The 13,924-nt window shown below is 37.4% G+C and overlaps 1 protein-coding gene across 1 annotated transcript in view; it reads left to right on the top strand.

The window, feature by feature from the left end:
- The first annotated feature begins 886 nt into the window (after positions 1-886).
- LOC134569138 (uncharacterized) overlaps positions 887-13,924 on the top strand; it is a 62,391-nt gene continuing 49,353 nt past the window's right edge. Inside the window, exons 1-7 of the mRNA XM_063428045.1 lie at positions 887-975; positions 1,467-1,533; positions 1,643-1,877; positions 3,444-3,479; positions 11,551-11,602; positions 13,097-13,163; positions 13,284-13,518. Of these exons, the coding sequence (XP_063284115.1) occupies positions 887-975; positions 1,467-1,533; positions 1,643-1,877; positions 3,444-3,479; positions 11,551-11,602; positions 13,097-13,163; positions 13,284-13,518 (781 nt within the window). The remainder of the gene's footprint in view (positions 976-1,466; positions 1,534-1,642; positions 1,878-3,443; positions 3,480-11,550; positions 11,603-13,096; positions 13,164-13,283; positions 13,519-13,924) is intronic.

Genomic DNA, 13,924 nt, shown 5'->3' with positions numbered 1-13,924 from the left:
GCGGGATATTTGTTTATAATTTTGTTACCTACCGAATGTGATCATTTTTTCCTTCATGCACATATTTCAGACTCTGAAAAAATGTAATGATTGAGTAAACTACACATATTTTAAAGCATTCAAATCACCATAAGCGCTGCAGACCACTATACTGTTTATGGTGCCAATAGACTGTGGGCACTGTGTCCAATTTCGGTGTCCAAATTTGGACAGCATTGATTAGCTGACACTACCAGCGTATCAGTCCTGTCCTATTTTGGATGTAATTGTGCATATGTAATACAGTAAGTAGTTATATAGAATACAATTTTGACATTTCTGATGTTGGAATACGCCATGACTTGGCAGAGGTCACAAAAATGCATACGTAGCGCCATTTATATAGCGCCATCAAATTCCGCAGCGCTTTACAATGGGTGGACGAACAAACATGTAGTTGTAACCAGACAAGTTGGACACACAGGAACAGAGGGGTTGAGGGCCCTGCTCAATGAGCTTACATGCTAGAGGGAGTGGGGTAAAATGACACAAAAGGTAAGGATAGTATTAGACTAAGGACAGATGCAGAAGAGGAATCAGTCAGGAGCTATTAACAGTTTAATTGATACGCTTTTATGAAGAAGTGGGTTTTTAACAATTTTTTTAAGGAGTGGAGACTGGGTGAGCATCTAACGGAGGAGGGAAGCGAGTTTCACAGGTACGGTGCAGCCCTCGAGAAATCTTGAAGGCGAGCATCAGAGGAAATGTGTGTTCTCTCTAAAATAACTTTGCTACTTAACCTGAATTTTAGAATTTTTGTATTTAATTCACAGAGTTTAGTGAATAACCCTTCATTATAATATCACTTACTATTTTAACATGTTTGATTCAAACTTGAAATTCGGGCATGGAATTAATAGTTTTGCTTTATTTGTTTTTCACAGTTTCTGTAGATTGTTCTTGGTCAGCAAAACTATTAACATCACCAATTACTATGTAAGTACAGTTAACCACACATCCACATCATATGCATTTATTTTAGTGTTTTTGTTGTTTGCTATTTAATGTTAACACGTGTTCAGCAAATTATTGTTGTTGTTGTATGGTGAAAGTTTTGGAAAATATATTTGCATGTCACTTATATATAGTATACATACATATACACATATACACATACATACATATATGGAACTCGATGGCTCTGGAATACAATTCCTTGTCTAGGTGCTAAACTCCAGCCAAAAAATGCAAAGCAAAAAATAAAGAGAGCACTCAAAGGACTTCTTCATAAATATGTTGCTGCTGTTATTGAAGCAGGCTCTCTGCAAATGCAAATAGAGATGATGTTTCAGTCCTGCACTGGACTTTTATCAAGATCTTGATAATCAAGATACCTGTGATTATTTCTCTTTTAGTACAATTCTAGGGATCTCAATTACACAAATAGAATCAACTGATCCTTTTTCTTATTTATTTTTTTCATTTAGAGTTAACTGTCCTAAGGGATGCCAAAAAGCAAAAGGAGAAGTATATGGATTTTCTCCCTATCAAGGAGTAAGATTACATTTCAACTCACATGTTTTTTTTGATGTTTTTTATTTGCTTATTTTAGAGTAAAACATTATGAAAATACATACCCATTAATAATAATGTTTCTTTTTAGGATTCGGCCATTTGTCGAGCTGGTATTCATGCTGGAATAACCAACGATGAAGAAGGAGGACCATTAGTTGTAATAAAGAAGCCGGGAGAGAATAGCTACCAGGAATCCACAAGAAATGGAGTTGAATCAAAGAGCTTCGGAGCCTGGTCTGAATCATACATCGTGAGCTCACTGGATGATTTCCAACGTAACAGACACATGTACACAGGCTACAATGTCAACGTCCAAGGAGCAGGCATGTTTATTTCTTATGTTTTCTGAGAAATAAAGTGTTTACTAAACATATGTTGTTGTATGTTAACACCGACTTATCTGAGACATTTCCCACCTTTGCTATTGTGAAATATTTTTTACAGGTAGTTCTGTAATCCTACAAATGTCTTAATCACATCAAGCCTTATAGAATTAAAAGTCAATATTTGCATTGATTGCAGAAATGATGTTACATGTTTACTTACCTGTTATTTAGTTGTTTAACTTTTTATCTTAATGTATTATCTCATTATCTCAATAGAATGCATGGAAACGTGATATGAGGCATTAAGAAAGAAAAGCAATTTAATTTCCAACATGTATTAATTGAAATAATTGTTTAGTATAGATGATATTCTTATAAGGGTTCTGTCTGGCTGTACATTTATAAGAATAGATAATATTTATGTGAGCTCAACCCTCCAAGAGACTTCAATAGACCAGCACTGTGGGTTGACAGTCTTATAAACTACAGGTAACCCAGGAGAAGCATCAATGCTCTCCATAAATGTATAGTATCCAAAATGCAGAATGCAATAAACTCAGACACATGAATAACGTCATGGAATTAAGTTAAGCTCTAACTGGTTTTGTGGTGTATGTCCGACACAATGTCCCAGTGAGAAAGAAAATTGCAGATAAGAACATAGCGCAGTCTATCCATTTGCTTTTCATTACACAATGCTAAATATCTAAATCAACACTGGGCAGCAACTCAACTTAAAGAGACACTAAATTCTCCCAGACCACTTGATCTCAATAAGGTGGTCTGGGTGCAGTGCCCCTGTCCTTTTAACCCTGCAATGTAAAACATTACTACTTTTGAGAAACTGTAATGTTTATATTCCTGGGTTAAATCCACCTCTAGTGGCTGTCGGAATTGTCATGATTCTTGTGTTGTAGGTTTGACTTGAGATTAGATGCTTCTTAAGGGGTCTTTCTCCATCTTAGCCATCTCAATGTATGTCCAACAGTTTATTTTGGTGCACTCTGGACTCTCTGCCCTTTTTGTGGTTCTGGTGTCAAGATTAATGCGTTCATTTTGTTACTTTTTGTCTTGTCCTGTTTGCTATCATTTTAAATTATTTCCTTTCCGTTTCTTGTTTTATTGATATTGAGTAACTCTAGTATTCTGACCTACCTAGTCTTCACCCTGTTTAGTTATTCCATTAAGCTTATCCACTCTGAGGTCCGGTAATATGTCCTCTTTTCTCTGGCCAAACTTATCTAACTTCTCTGGTTGGGTTCTTTGTCTTCACTGTGTGTGTGAGGGTAATAGGAATCTTCAACATTATTTTGTGCAGAACTTTGCAAATTCACTACACCTCACTGCATGGTGAATAGACTTTAAAATGTTTTTGCCTACTGAAGTAGTACTTTCCTTTACACACACACACACACATATATATATATATATATATATATATATCTATATATATATATATATATATATTTGACCGGTCTACTACAATAGTCAAGAGACAAATGTGTGATATGTTAGATATGGTTCTTTATAATAAATAAATACTTTAATTTCATATTGTTACAGAGGCAGCTAACGACAATAATGAAATTCCATCTTCAAGTAAGTATATTATTGTTTTATGTCAACTTGAAGTACACTGAAAATAATTATATTAACCCCTTAAGGACACAGCTTCAGAAGCTTGTCTTATGCTTAATGACACAAGCAATTTTTGCATTTTCTTGCTGTATGCGTTCAACTTCAATTTGCATCTCTCTCGTTTATTGCACCGACGCATATTATATACTGTTTTTTAGAGGACAGAAAGGGCTTTAATTTGATGTAACATATATATATATATATATATATATAAATGCTTATTTATTATAAAAAAATACAGAAAAATGCAAAAAAAATGAAAAATTTTGTGTTTTTTGTACAGTTTTTGCAATAATAATGTGTGCCTAATTAGTGCAGGTTAAAGAAAGTAATTAAAAATAAATTCATTTAGTTGTTCTGATTTACAGAATATATAATGTGTCTGGGATTTTCAGTATTTTTTTTTACTTAAACGTTACTAAAACAGTTAAAAAAAATTTTTTGGGTACCTTTTTAAAGCTTATTTAAAAAAAAAAATTACGTTAACCCCTAGTTAGCCTAACACCAAATTCCCCAATTCCCCACTAACTTCCACCCATCCCAGCTAGCTAAATATATAATTTTTAAATATTTAAATTAATTAATTAATACAATAACTTTAACCCTTGAGGGTTAAAAAAAATAATAATTAACCCTCAGGGGTTAAAAAAAAAAAATCAGATAACATTAAAATGTATACCCTGCCAATTGATCACTGTAGTCAGCGATCAATTGGCAGGGAAGGGGTAAATTTTATTAAAACAGGGGAAAGGGGGGGGGGGGATTTAACTTTAATATTTTTTTTTCCACCAAGGGGCAGGATCAGTGAAGATCCGTCTCCCTGCACTTCACAAAGAACCCGGAAGTGCAGGGAGGCAGAAGGTAAGTACATTGAGCACATGTGCTCGCTCTGACATGCTGTCAGAGCGGGCACATGAGTTGGGGCAGCCCGATCGGGTGCTCCCAGTCTGCCTCTAATACAGGGGCAGACCGGAGCACCGTTAACCGCGCGGTCCTTAACTGAAGGACAAGGTTGACGGAAAATTTCCGTCACCGGTCGGGAAGGGGTTAATACGTGGCTTCAGTAGGTTGATCAAATTACCTGAAAAATATTAACTTCAGGGATTGCTGTATAACATAGGTTGCAGAGTGCTGTCTGTAATGTACTGACTATAGGCTTGTAGTATGCATGTAGTATATGTATACCTGAAGAATTCAGCAACGCTGTCACTCTAGAATGAAAACTTGTGGAGCTAGTTGTTCCCAGAAATCAGTATTATTAAATATGTTTAACTTAACCTTAAAGGCACACTACAGTCAACAGAACAACTACAGCTTAATGTAGTTGTTCTGGTGAGTATAGTAGGTCCAAGCAAGCTTTTTATTGTAAACAGAGAAAAGGCAGTGTTTACATTACAGCCTATGGACGATCTGAGGAGTGGCCACTGGAGGTGCTTCCTGGGGTAGTGCTGCACAGTGGGCAGCACTGACGTTATGGGTCTCCACGCTCTGCATGGAGACACTGAACTTTCTTCATGGAGATGCATTGATCTCTATGAGGAGATGCTGATTGGCCAGGGCAATGTTTAGGCCCACTCCTGCCCCGCCCACTCAATGATCTCAGTCAATCCAATGCTTTCCCTGTGGGAAAGCATTGGATTAGCTAAGATCATCAATTCTGATGATGTCATCCAAAGAGGCAGATTGGGGGTGGTGCAGACCAATGGAGAGCTGGAAATAAGGCAAGTTTTAACACTTTCTAAGGGGCAAGGAAGGTAAGCCACCTAAATGGTGATTTTAACACTATAGGACTATAGGCTCAGGAAAATATGTTTGTGTTCCTGACCCTATAGTGTTTTTTAATGTGTTCATTTTGGTTTTTTAAAGTCTGGGTTCGTGCTTATTAAAACAAAAGCAAAAAAAAGCCTCTAAACTCTTCCGCAATCCATGGCCATGAAGGAGTATGGTGGCAGCTGGTCCACCTGTTCTAAGATCTGACAGATGATCCAATCCACTACTTCTTAACATATAAATGTCCGTCTCTCTCTTCCTGCTGAGAGGATGCAGGGAGCAGCACCTCGTGAACCCCAAGTAGGAAGTCAAACCTTTATAAAATGGTTTGCCTAGTTCCATTGGAGGGTTCGCAGTGCACTCCTAGAACCATAACCACTACAGTGTTCCTTAACCTGATTAACAAGGAGGTTATGCTTTCATAGACAGGAATGTTCCTTTACCTGATTAACAATGAGGGCATTCTTTCTTAAAATGGTATTAATTGGTCATCCACATAAGTAAATGCAAATGCTTTGCTACAAATGTACAAGAGAGATCCAGCAAATATCCTGACATGTTTGTGTTATGCTTAGTACTAAACCATGTATTAATTATATTATTAAATGTAATACAATCTGATGCTTCATTTGGAATTAATGTTTTTATTTTATTTATGTTTTACAGCTGTTACCCAGTGTTTTTGGTCAGCGAAACTCATAAAATCACCAATTGCTATGTAAGAACTTTTACCCAAAAAGTCAAGTTGTATGTAGAAGGTGTTCATATTACTTTACATATTTTTATTATTTTTTATATTGCACCAGATAAATGAGCATAAATAAACAGTAACTCTAAAGCAAAGTAAAGGGACTGCTTTTGAGATATCTGTAGCTATGTCTCTGAGATAATACAAATAGGGGTAAATGGTATGTAGCAGAGCCTTAGTCCTGACCAGGACACTCCCTCTGCTATGATCAAGAATTCAGGAACTCAGGAACAAGAAATAGCCAAGTGAATAGTCCACCTCCTCCCCAGCAACTGGACGATACACAGTTCTGGGAGTACAACTGATTTTATTCTGTTGACACACAGCTTTTATGCACTGACCCCTAGCATGGGGTCTCCACATCAAGATTTCAAGGGTTTTCCTCCCAGGAGTTTCTGTTTCTGAGAGATAATTGTGTGAGAAAACTATAGCTCAATTATCTCTCAGATACAGGAAACATATACAATGTTATAAAACATCATAAAAATACATTTTAATAACATAGGAACCCCACAAAAGTCATACCACCGAATAGCTTGGGTCTGAGCGCCCACTTTGTCGAAATAGTGCTCAGATCCCTTCAGGGGTTCGGGAACGGCATTCAAATAAAGTTTTGACTGGTCAGCCACGAGATGATGCCACAAAATTGTTTCACAGAAAACAAGGCAACGACCGGTCATCTTTCGGGGGTTCTCATACAAACACCGACAAATGCTCCCCCTGACTGCTAGGGGGAGAATGCTCCCCCTGTTTGTAAAATCCTATGTCCTGAATGCCGTTTGTCTAGCTGGTCGGGAAGTGGGATGGGCAGCGGTACCATCTTTGCCTGGGTTTGTGGAGACGCGAGTCTGATAATAGTTCCAGGCATTCGATAACCAGGTAACGCTGCCTGCGTTCGGGAGACAAAATAGCCACACAGGATCACATGCTTTTGGTTATACAAATTGCAGCCACACAGGGAAAAACTCAAGTTAATCCCATATTTGTGGTTAACAGCAAGGGTAGGTCGGCGTTTGAAGGGTATAACAATGAGGGACCACACACATCAATTCAGGAGACGAATGAGCGAGTACGGACAACCGAACACCAGGGAAGGGAGTTTGTTACAGGGTACTCTCATAAATATTTTGAGAGGGATAGATAAAAATAATATGGTATCTAAAACATGGAAATAGAGGATGAGAACAAAGAGTGAGCCATCGTACAGATGTCAAGAAAATGCAAAACCTGGAATAGAAAATTTCAGTAAACTATGTTGGTTCAGATAGGTTGTATCCTTTCATCTTAGATATATATAGTACCATGCAATACAAGAAAAGCAGAAATCACACTAGGGAGGTAAATAAAGATAGTATGGGTGGTGGACTGAGCAAGTGGCAGGGTGAAGTTATTGAAAGCTCCATGTCTAGACGACTACTATTAACCTATTTATAGCTGCTGTACCACCAATATGCTTACAAATAGCTGTCATCCGACTCCCGCACTTGTAATGGATGGAAAAATTAAGAAACTGACTAGAGATTACCCTGCTAAACACTTATCTATAGGGCCCTTTCTATTCAGTGGGGCTTGACCAGAACAGCCTAGATGGTGCGTCTTTGGTCTATGGGTCTACAAAGAATCCTCTCAGGCTAGATTGGGAAAGCTAAGTTGGGGAGCCTCCCCTTCAAATCATGTTTTGCAGATGCTTTGGCTATAGCAAACAACAAGCAATATCAGAAATCATGGAATCCCAGTGCTTGTAAACTGAAGTCTTTCTGAATTCTGGGGTTTCAATTTCAATAGATCTCCAGTTGAAAGAAGAGTGGGCCTATGGGATGTGAAAGGCAATTTTCTTATAAAGAATTGAACCACAAGTTATTGTATCTGCCCCTTACATGTTTGCAAAATATGTACTATTTTTTTATGTGGCAGTTCCTCTTTAAATTAATACAATCCAACCTTTTCTTACAACGTAACATTTTGAAGAAATCATTTTTTTCTTTTTACTCAGAGTTAATTGTCCCAAAGAATGTCAAAATGCAGAAGGAGACGTTTATGGAACTGATATATATAATGAGGTAACATGAAACTTAAGCTATGACAATTTAGTTATTTTTGTTTGTTGCTTTTTTTTATGAAAATACACAAAAATTATAAACTTGATCAGTAATAACTTTGGTTTTTAGGATTCAGCCATTTGCCGAGCTGGTATTCATGCTGGAGTAGCCAACAATGAAGAAGGAGGACAATTTGTTGTGGTGAAGAAGCCCGGAGAGAATAGCTATCAGCAATCCACAAGAAATGGAGTTGTATCAAAGAGTCACGGAGCCTCGTCTGGGTCATACATTGTGAGGACACTTGATGATTTCAAGCGTAACAAACACTTGTACACAGGCTACAATGTCAACTTCCCAGGAACAGGTATGGTTCTAGCAATATTTTTTTTTTTTTAATGAGAAATAAAGTTTTTCTTTACTAAACATGAATTGTGATATGTTGACAACCAGTTTGCTAGTGGTGGAATATTTTTCCTATGAGACTACAATGTCAACCAAGGAGCAGGCATGTTTATTTGTTATTTTTTATGAGGAAAAAAAAGTGTTTACCCAACATATGTTGTCGTTTGTTGACAACTAACTTATCTGAGATATGTCCCACCTTAGCTATTGTGAACTTATTTTAACAGGTAGTTGTGTAATCTTGCAAATTTCTATTTTATACCAAGCCTTATGGAGCTAAAATTCAATATTTGCAATTATTGCATGGATAAGGTTACATTTTCACTTACCTGTAAGTTAGTTGTTTAACTTTCTACCTTAAATAGAAAATTCATGGAAACTACTTATATAGTATAGATGACATATTCTTATAAGGGTACTGTATGACTTTACATTTATAAGAAAAGATAATATTTCAGTGGGCTCAACCCTACAAGATACTTCAATAGACCAGCACTGTGGGTTGACAGTGTTATAAACTACAGCTAACCCAGGAGAAGCATCAATGCTCTCCAGAAATGTATAGTATCCAAAATGCAGAAAAGACAAATGAATAACGTCATGGAAGTAAGTTAAGCTGTAACTGGTTCTGTGGTGTATGTGCCACACAATGTCCCAGTGAGAAAGAAAATTGCAGATAAGAACATAATGCAGTCTATCAGGGCCATACACACACACAGGAAGACATCCACACACACAGGCAGACAGTCATACACACACACACAGACACACAAAGGCAGACAGTCACACACACACACAGACAGACACACACAGACAGTCAGTCATAGACACAGACACACAGTCATACACACAGACACACACAGACACAGACAGTCATACACACACACACACACACACAGACCCACACAGGCAGACAGTCATACACACAGACACACAGAGGCAGACAGTCATACTCACACACACACAGACAGTAATACACACAGGCAGACAGTCATACACACAGACACACAGAGGCAGACAGTCATACACACACACACACACACAGACAGTAATACACACAGGCAGACAGTCATACACACAGACACACAGAGGCAGACAGTCATACACACACACACAGACAGTAATACACACAGGCAGAGAGTCACACTCACCTGACAATCACACAGTTACCTGTGGAGTTCATTGTGGAGGCAGTGCAGCTCCTGGTGACTGTTTGGTGCGGAAGCAGGGACTCCTTCCTGCTTCCCCTGCAGCAGTTTTCCGGCGCTTTTAGCTCCGCCCCCGCCGCACGGTATGCTCTGCCCCCGCCGCAAATTTAAAAGATTTTTTTATTTTTTTTATCCCGGCCGGCTTTGCGGCCGCACGGCGCCCCCTGCTCCATGGCGCCCTGTGCGGCCGCACAGCTCGCACACCCCCAAGGCCGGCCCTGCAGTCTATACATTTGTTTATTTTTCCATTAACACAATGTTAAATACTTAAATGAACTCTCAGGACAAAAACACAACTTAAAGGGACAGTAAAGTCACCCAGACCACTTGATCTCAATTAAGTGGTCCGTGTGCAGTGCTGCTGTCCTTTTACCCTGCAACATTTCAACATTTGAGAAACTGCAATGTTTACTTTGCAGAGCTATATCCACCTCACGTGGCTGTTGGACCTGTCACTATTCTTGTGTTGCAGTTTTGAGATAAGATGCTCCCTAAGGGTTCTTCCACCATCTATGTTATCTCATCTCTAACCCTTGTTTGTTTTATTGATATTGCATGACTCTAGTATCCTGACCTACCTTGTCTTTATCCTGTTATAGTTATTCCATTAAGTCTATCCACTGTAAAGTCCAGTAATATGTCCTCTTTTCTCTGGCCAACTTGTCTAACTTCTCTGGTTGGGTTCTTTTGTTCAGGGTCATAGGAATTTTCAACATTATTTTGTATGGAATTTTTCAAATTCCGTACACCTCACAGCTTAGTGAATAGACTTCAAAATGTTATTGCCTACAGGAGTAGCACTTTCCTTTCCACATATATAGATTTGACTTGTCTACTTCAGAAGTCAAGAGACAAATGTGTGATATGCTAGATATAGTTCTTCGTGATAAAATAAATATTTAAATTTGTTATTGTTACAGCAGAAGACATCGACAAGAATGCAATTCCATCTTCATGTAAGTATATTATTGATGTTTAATGTCAACTTGAAGTACACTGAAAATACATATATTAATATGTGGCTGCAGTATGTTGTTCGCATTATCTGACAAATATTTACTTTAGGCATTCCTTTATAACATAGACTATAGAGTGCTGTCTATAATGTACTGACTATAGGCTTGTAGTATGCATTTGGTAGACATATCACAGAAACATTCAGCAATGCAGTGACTCTAGAATGCAAAGTTTCAAACCCGTGGAACTAGTTGTTCCCAGAAATCAGTATTATCGAATATGTTTACTTTAACCTTAATGCGTTTTTTTGGTTGCTTAGATTCAGGGTTCATGCTTATTAAAACAAAAGCAAAAAAAAAGCCTCTAAACTCTCCTCCTATCCAGGACCTTAATGAACTATGCTGGCAGCTGGTCCACATCTTCTAAGATCATCATGACAGATGGTCTTCATCCAATCCACTACTACTTCTTAATGGAAGTTTCTGCTGGGAGGAGACAGGGGGCAGCACCTAGTGGACCCCAAGTAGGAAGTCAACCCTTTCTAAAATGGTTCTGCTGCTTCCATTGGAGGGTCCACAGTTAACTCTTAGAACTATAACCACTACTGTGTTCCTTTAATTGATTAACAAGGAGGTCATGTTCTTGTAGAAATTAATGTTGCTTTACCTGATTTACATGCTTTTGTAGAAAGGTAGAAAGGTATTAATTGGTCATCCACAAGTAATGCTTTGCTACAAATGTACAAGATTACAGTGGTTCTGAGATAAATGTGTGAGAGATCCAGAAATAACCCTGATGTGTTTTGTGTTATGCTTAGTCCTGAGCCATATTTTAATAATATTACCAAATATAATAAAATCTGCTGCTTTATTTGGAATTAATGTTTTTATTTTGCTTATATTTTACAGCTATTACCCAGTGTTTTTGGTCAGCAAAACTCATAACATCACCAATTGCTATGTAAGAACTGTTACATAAAAAGTAAAATTGTATGTATATATATATATAGAGCCAATAATAAAGAAACAGTAACTCTAAAGCAACTTATAGTGCCAGCTTTTGAGAGAAAAGATTTAGTGATGTCTGTGAGATAATACAAAGAGGGGTAAAGGGTACTCCCATAACATTTTTGAGAGGGATAGATAAAAATGATTTGATATCCAAAACATGGAAATAGAGGATGAGAACCAAGAGTGAGCCAAGAAAATGCAAAGCCTGGAACAGAAAATTTCAGTAAATCATGTTGAATGGTTCAAATAGGTTGTATCCTTTAATTTTTAGATATATAGAGTACCATGCTATACAGGAAAATCAGAAATCACCCTAGGGAGGTTAATACAGATATTATGGGTGGTAGACTGAGCAAGTGGCAGGGTGCAGTTATTGAAAGCTCCATGTCTAGACGACTACTATTAACCTATTTAAAGCTGCTGTTCCACCAATATGTTTAGAAATAGCTGTCATCTGACTCTGACGGCACTTGTTATGGATTGAAAAATCAAGAAACTGACTAGGGATTACCCTGCTAAACACTTATCTATAGGGCCCTTTCTATTTAGTGGATCTTGACCAGAACAGCTTAAGATATTGCGTCTTTGGTCTATGTTTTTCCAAAGAATCCTCTCAGCCTAGATTTCGGAAGCAAAATTGAGGAGCCTTCCCTTGTTTGGCATTAAAATCATGTTTTGTAGATGCTTTGGCTATAGCAAACAACAACAATATCAGAATTCGTGGAATCCTGGTGCTTTTCTGAATTCTGCTGCTTTAATTCCAACAGATTTCCATTTGAAAGCATTGTTCATTTTGCCGACTAACAATTTTAGTCAAATTTTAGTTGACCAGATATGACAAAAATGAAAAAAGATTTTTAGTCAAAATACTATGATTAAAACTAAATTGAAATTTGCTGCCAAAATTAACACTGCACAGAGGAGCAGTGGAGGGGCAACAGACAGATAGAGGCTTTAACTAAACCCATTAGATTTTAGTTGTTTCAACTAAAATCTACTGGAGATTTAGTCCACTAAAATCTACTGGAGATTTAGTTCACTAAAACTAGACTAAGCCTAATTTCTGTCCCACAAGATGTTCCAAGACATGTGATAGTGTAGATGGCTACTATGGCAGGCATGATGGCATTCTTCATGAAGGCACAAGCAGAACCAACAGTCGCCAGTGAAAATAATAATAATTACATTAGTCAAAAAACAGCAAAGCTTTTGCTTTGGTTTTTTCAGTATGGCTACTTTAACATACATTTCCAATGTAATGTATTTCTCATCGTACCACAATTTCTTATAAAGAATTGGACCACAATTTATTGTATCTGCCCCTTACATGTTTGCTAAATATGTACTAATTTTTAATGTGGCAGTTCCTCTTTAAATTAATACAATCCAACCTTTTCTTACAACATAAAATATTGAAGAAATCATTTTTTTTCTTTCTTCTCAGAGTTAATTGTCCCAAAGAATGTCAAAATGCAGAAGGAGACGTATATGGAACTGATATATTCCAGGAGGTAACATGAAACTTAAACTATGACAATTTTGTTTTTCTTGTTGTTTGTTGTTTTCGGTTTTATTTATTTTTTAAATACACAAAAATTATAAACTTGATCAGTAATAACTTTGGTTTTTAGGATTCAGCCATTTGCCGAGCTGGTATTCATGCTGGAGTAGCCAACAATGAAGAAGGAGGACAATTTGTTGTGGTGAAGAAGCCCGGAGAGAATAGCTATCAGGAATCCACAAGAAATGGAGTTGTATCAAAGAGTCATGGAGCCTCGTCTGGGTCATACATTGTGAGGACACTTGATGATTTCAAGCGTAACAAACACTTGTACACAGGCTACAATGTCAACTTCCCAGGAACAGGTAAGTTTCTAGGAAAAATTTTTTATGAGAAATAAAGTTTTTCTTTACTAAACATGAATTGTGATATGTTGACAACCAATTTGCCAGTGGTGGAATATTTTTCCTATGAAGAAACCTGGTGTAAAATATGCAGTAGAAATCCATGTGGAGTGCAATCAGATGCCAAGGTGCCATACATACTGAGCTCGATACATGTATACTCGCTTACATGGTTATATAGTAGAGTCAGAATTATAAATGAAAATGAGGGCTGCACTCGCCTGAACATGCATACATTATAGGGTGCTGCTGGGGCCAATCTATACAACATACAAAATACATAATCCAGAGCACTCGCTTATTCACTAAACAATGATTTTAAAATTCTCACAGATTGTAAATTTTTATTTAAAAACACCTCACCTAG

The sequence above is a fragment of the Pelobates fuscus genome, chromosome 7 (assembly GCF_036172605.1).
Source record: "Pelobates fuscus isolate aPelFus1 chromosome 7, aPelFus1.pri, whole genome shotgun sequence".
Taxonomy (NCBI): Eukaryota; Metazoa; Chordata; class Amphibia; order Anura; family Pelobatidae; genus Pelobates; species Pelobates fuscus.
Note: the sequence above shows the minus strand (reverse complement) of the source record. Positions and strands in the feature narration are given on the sequence as shown.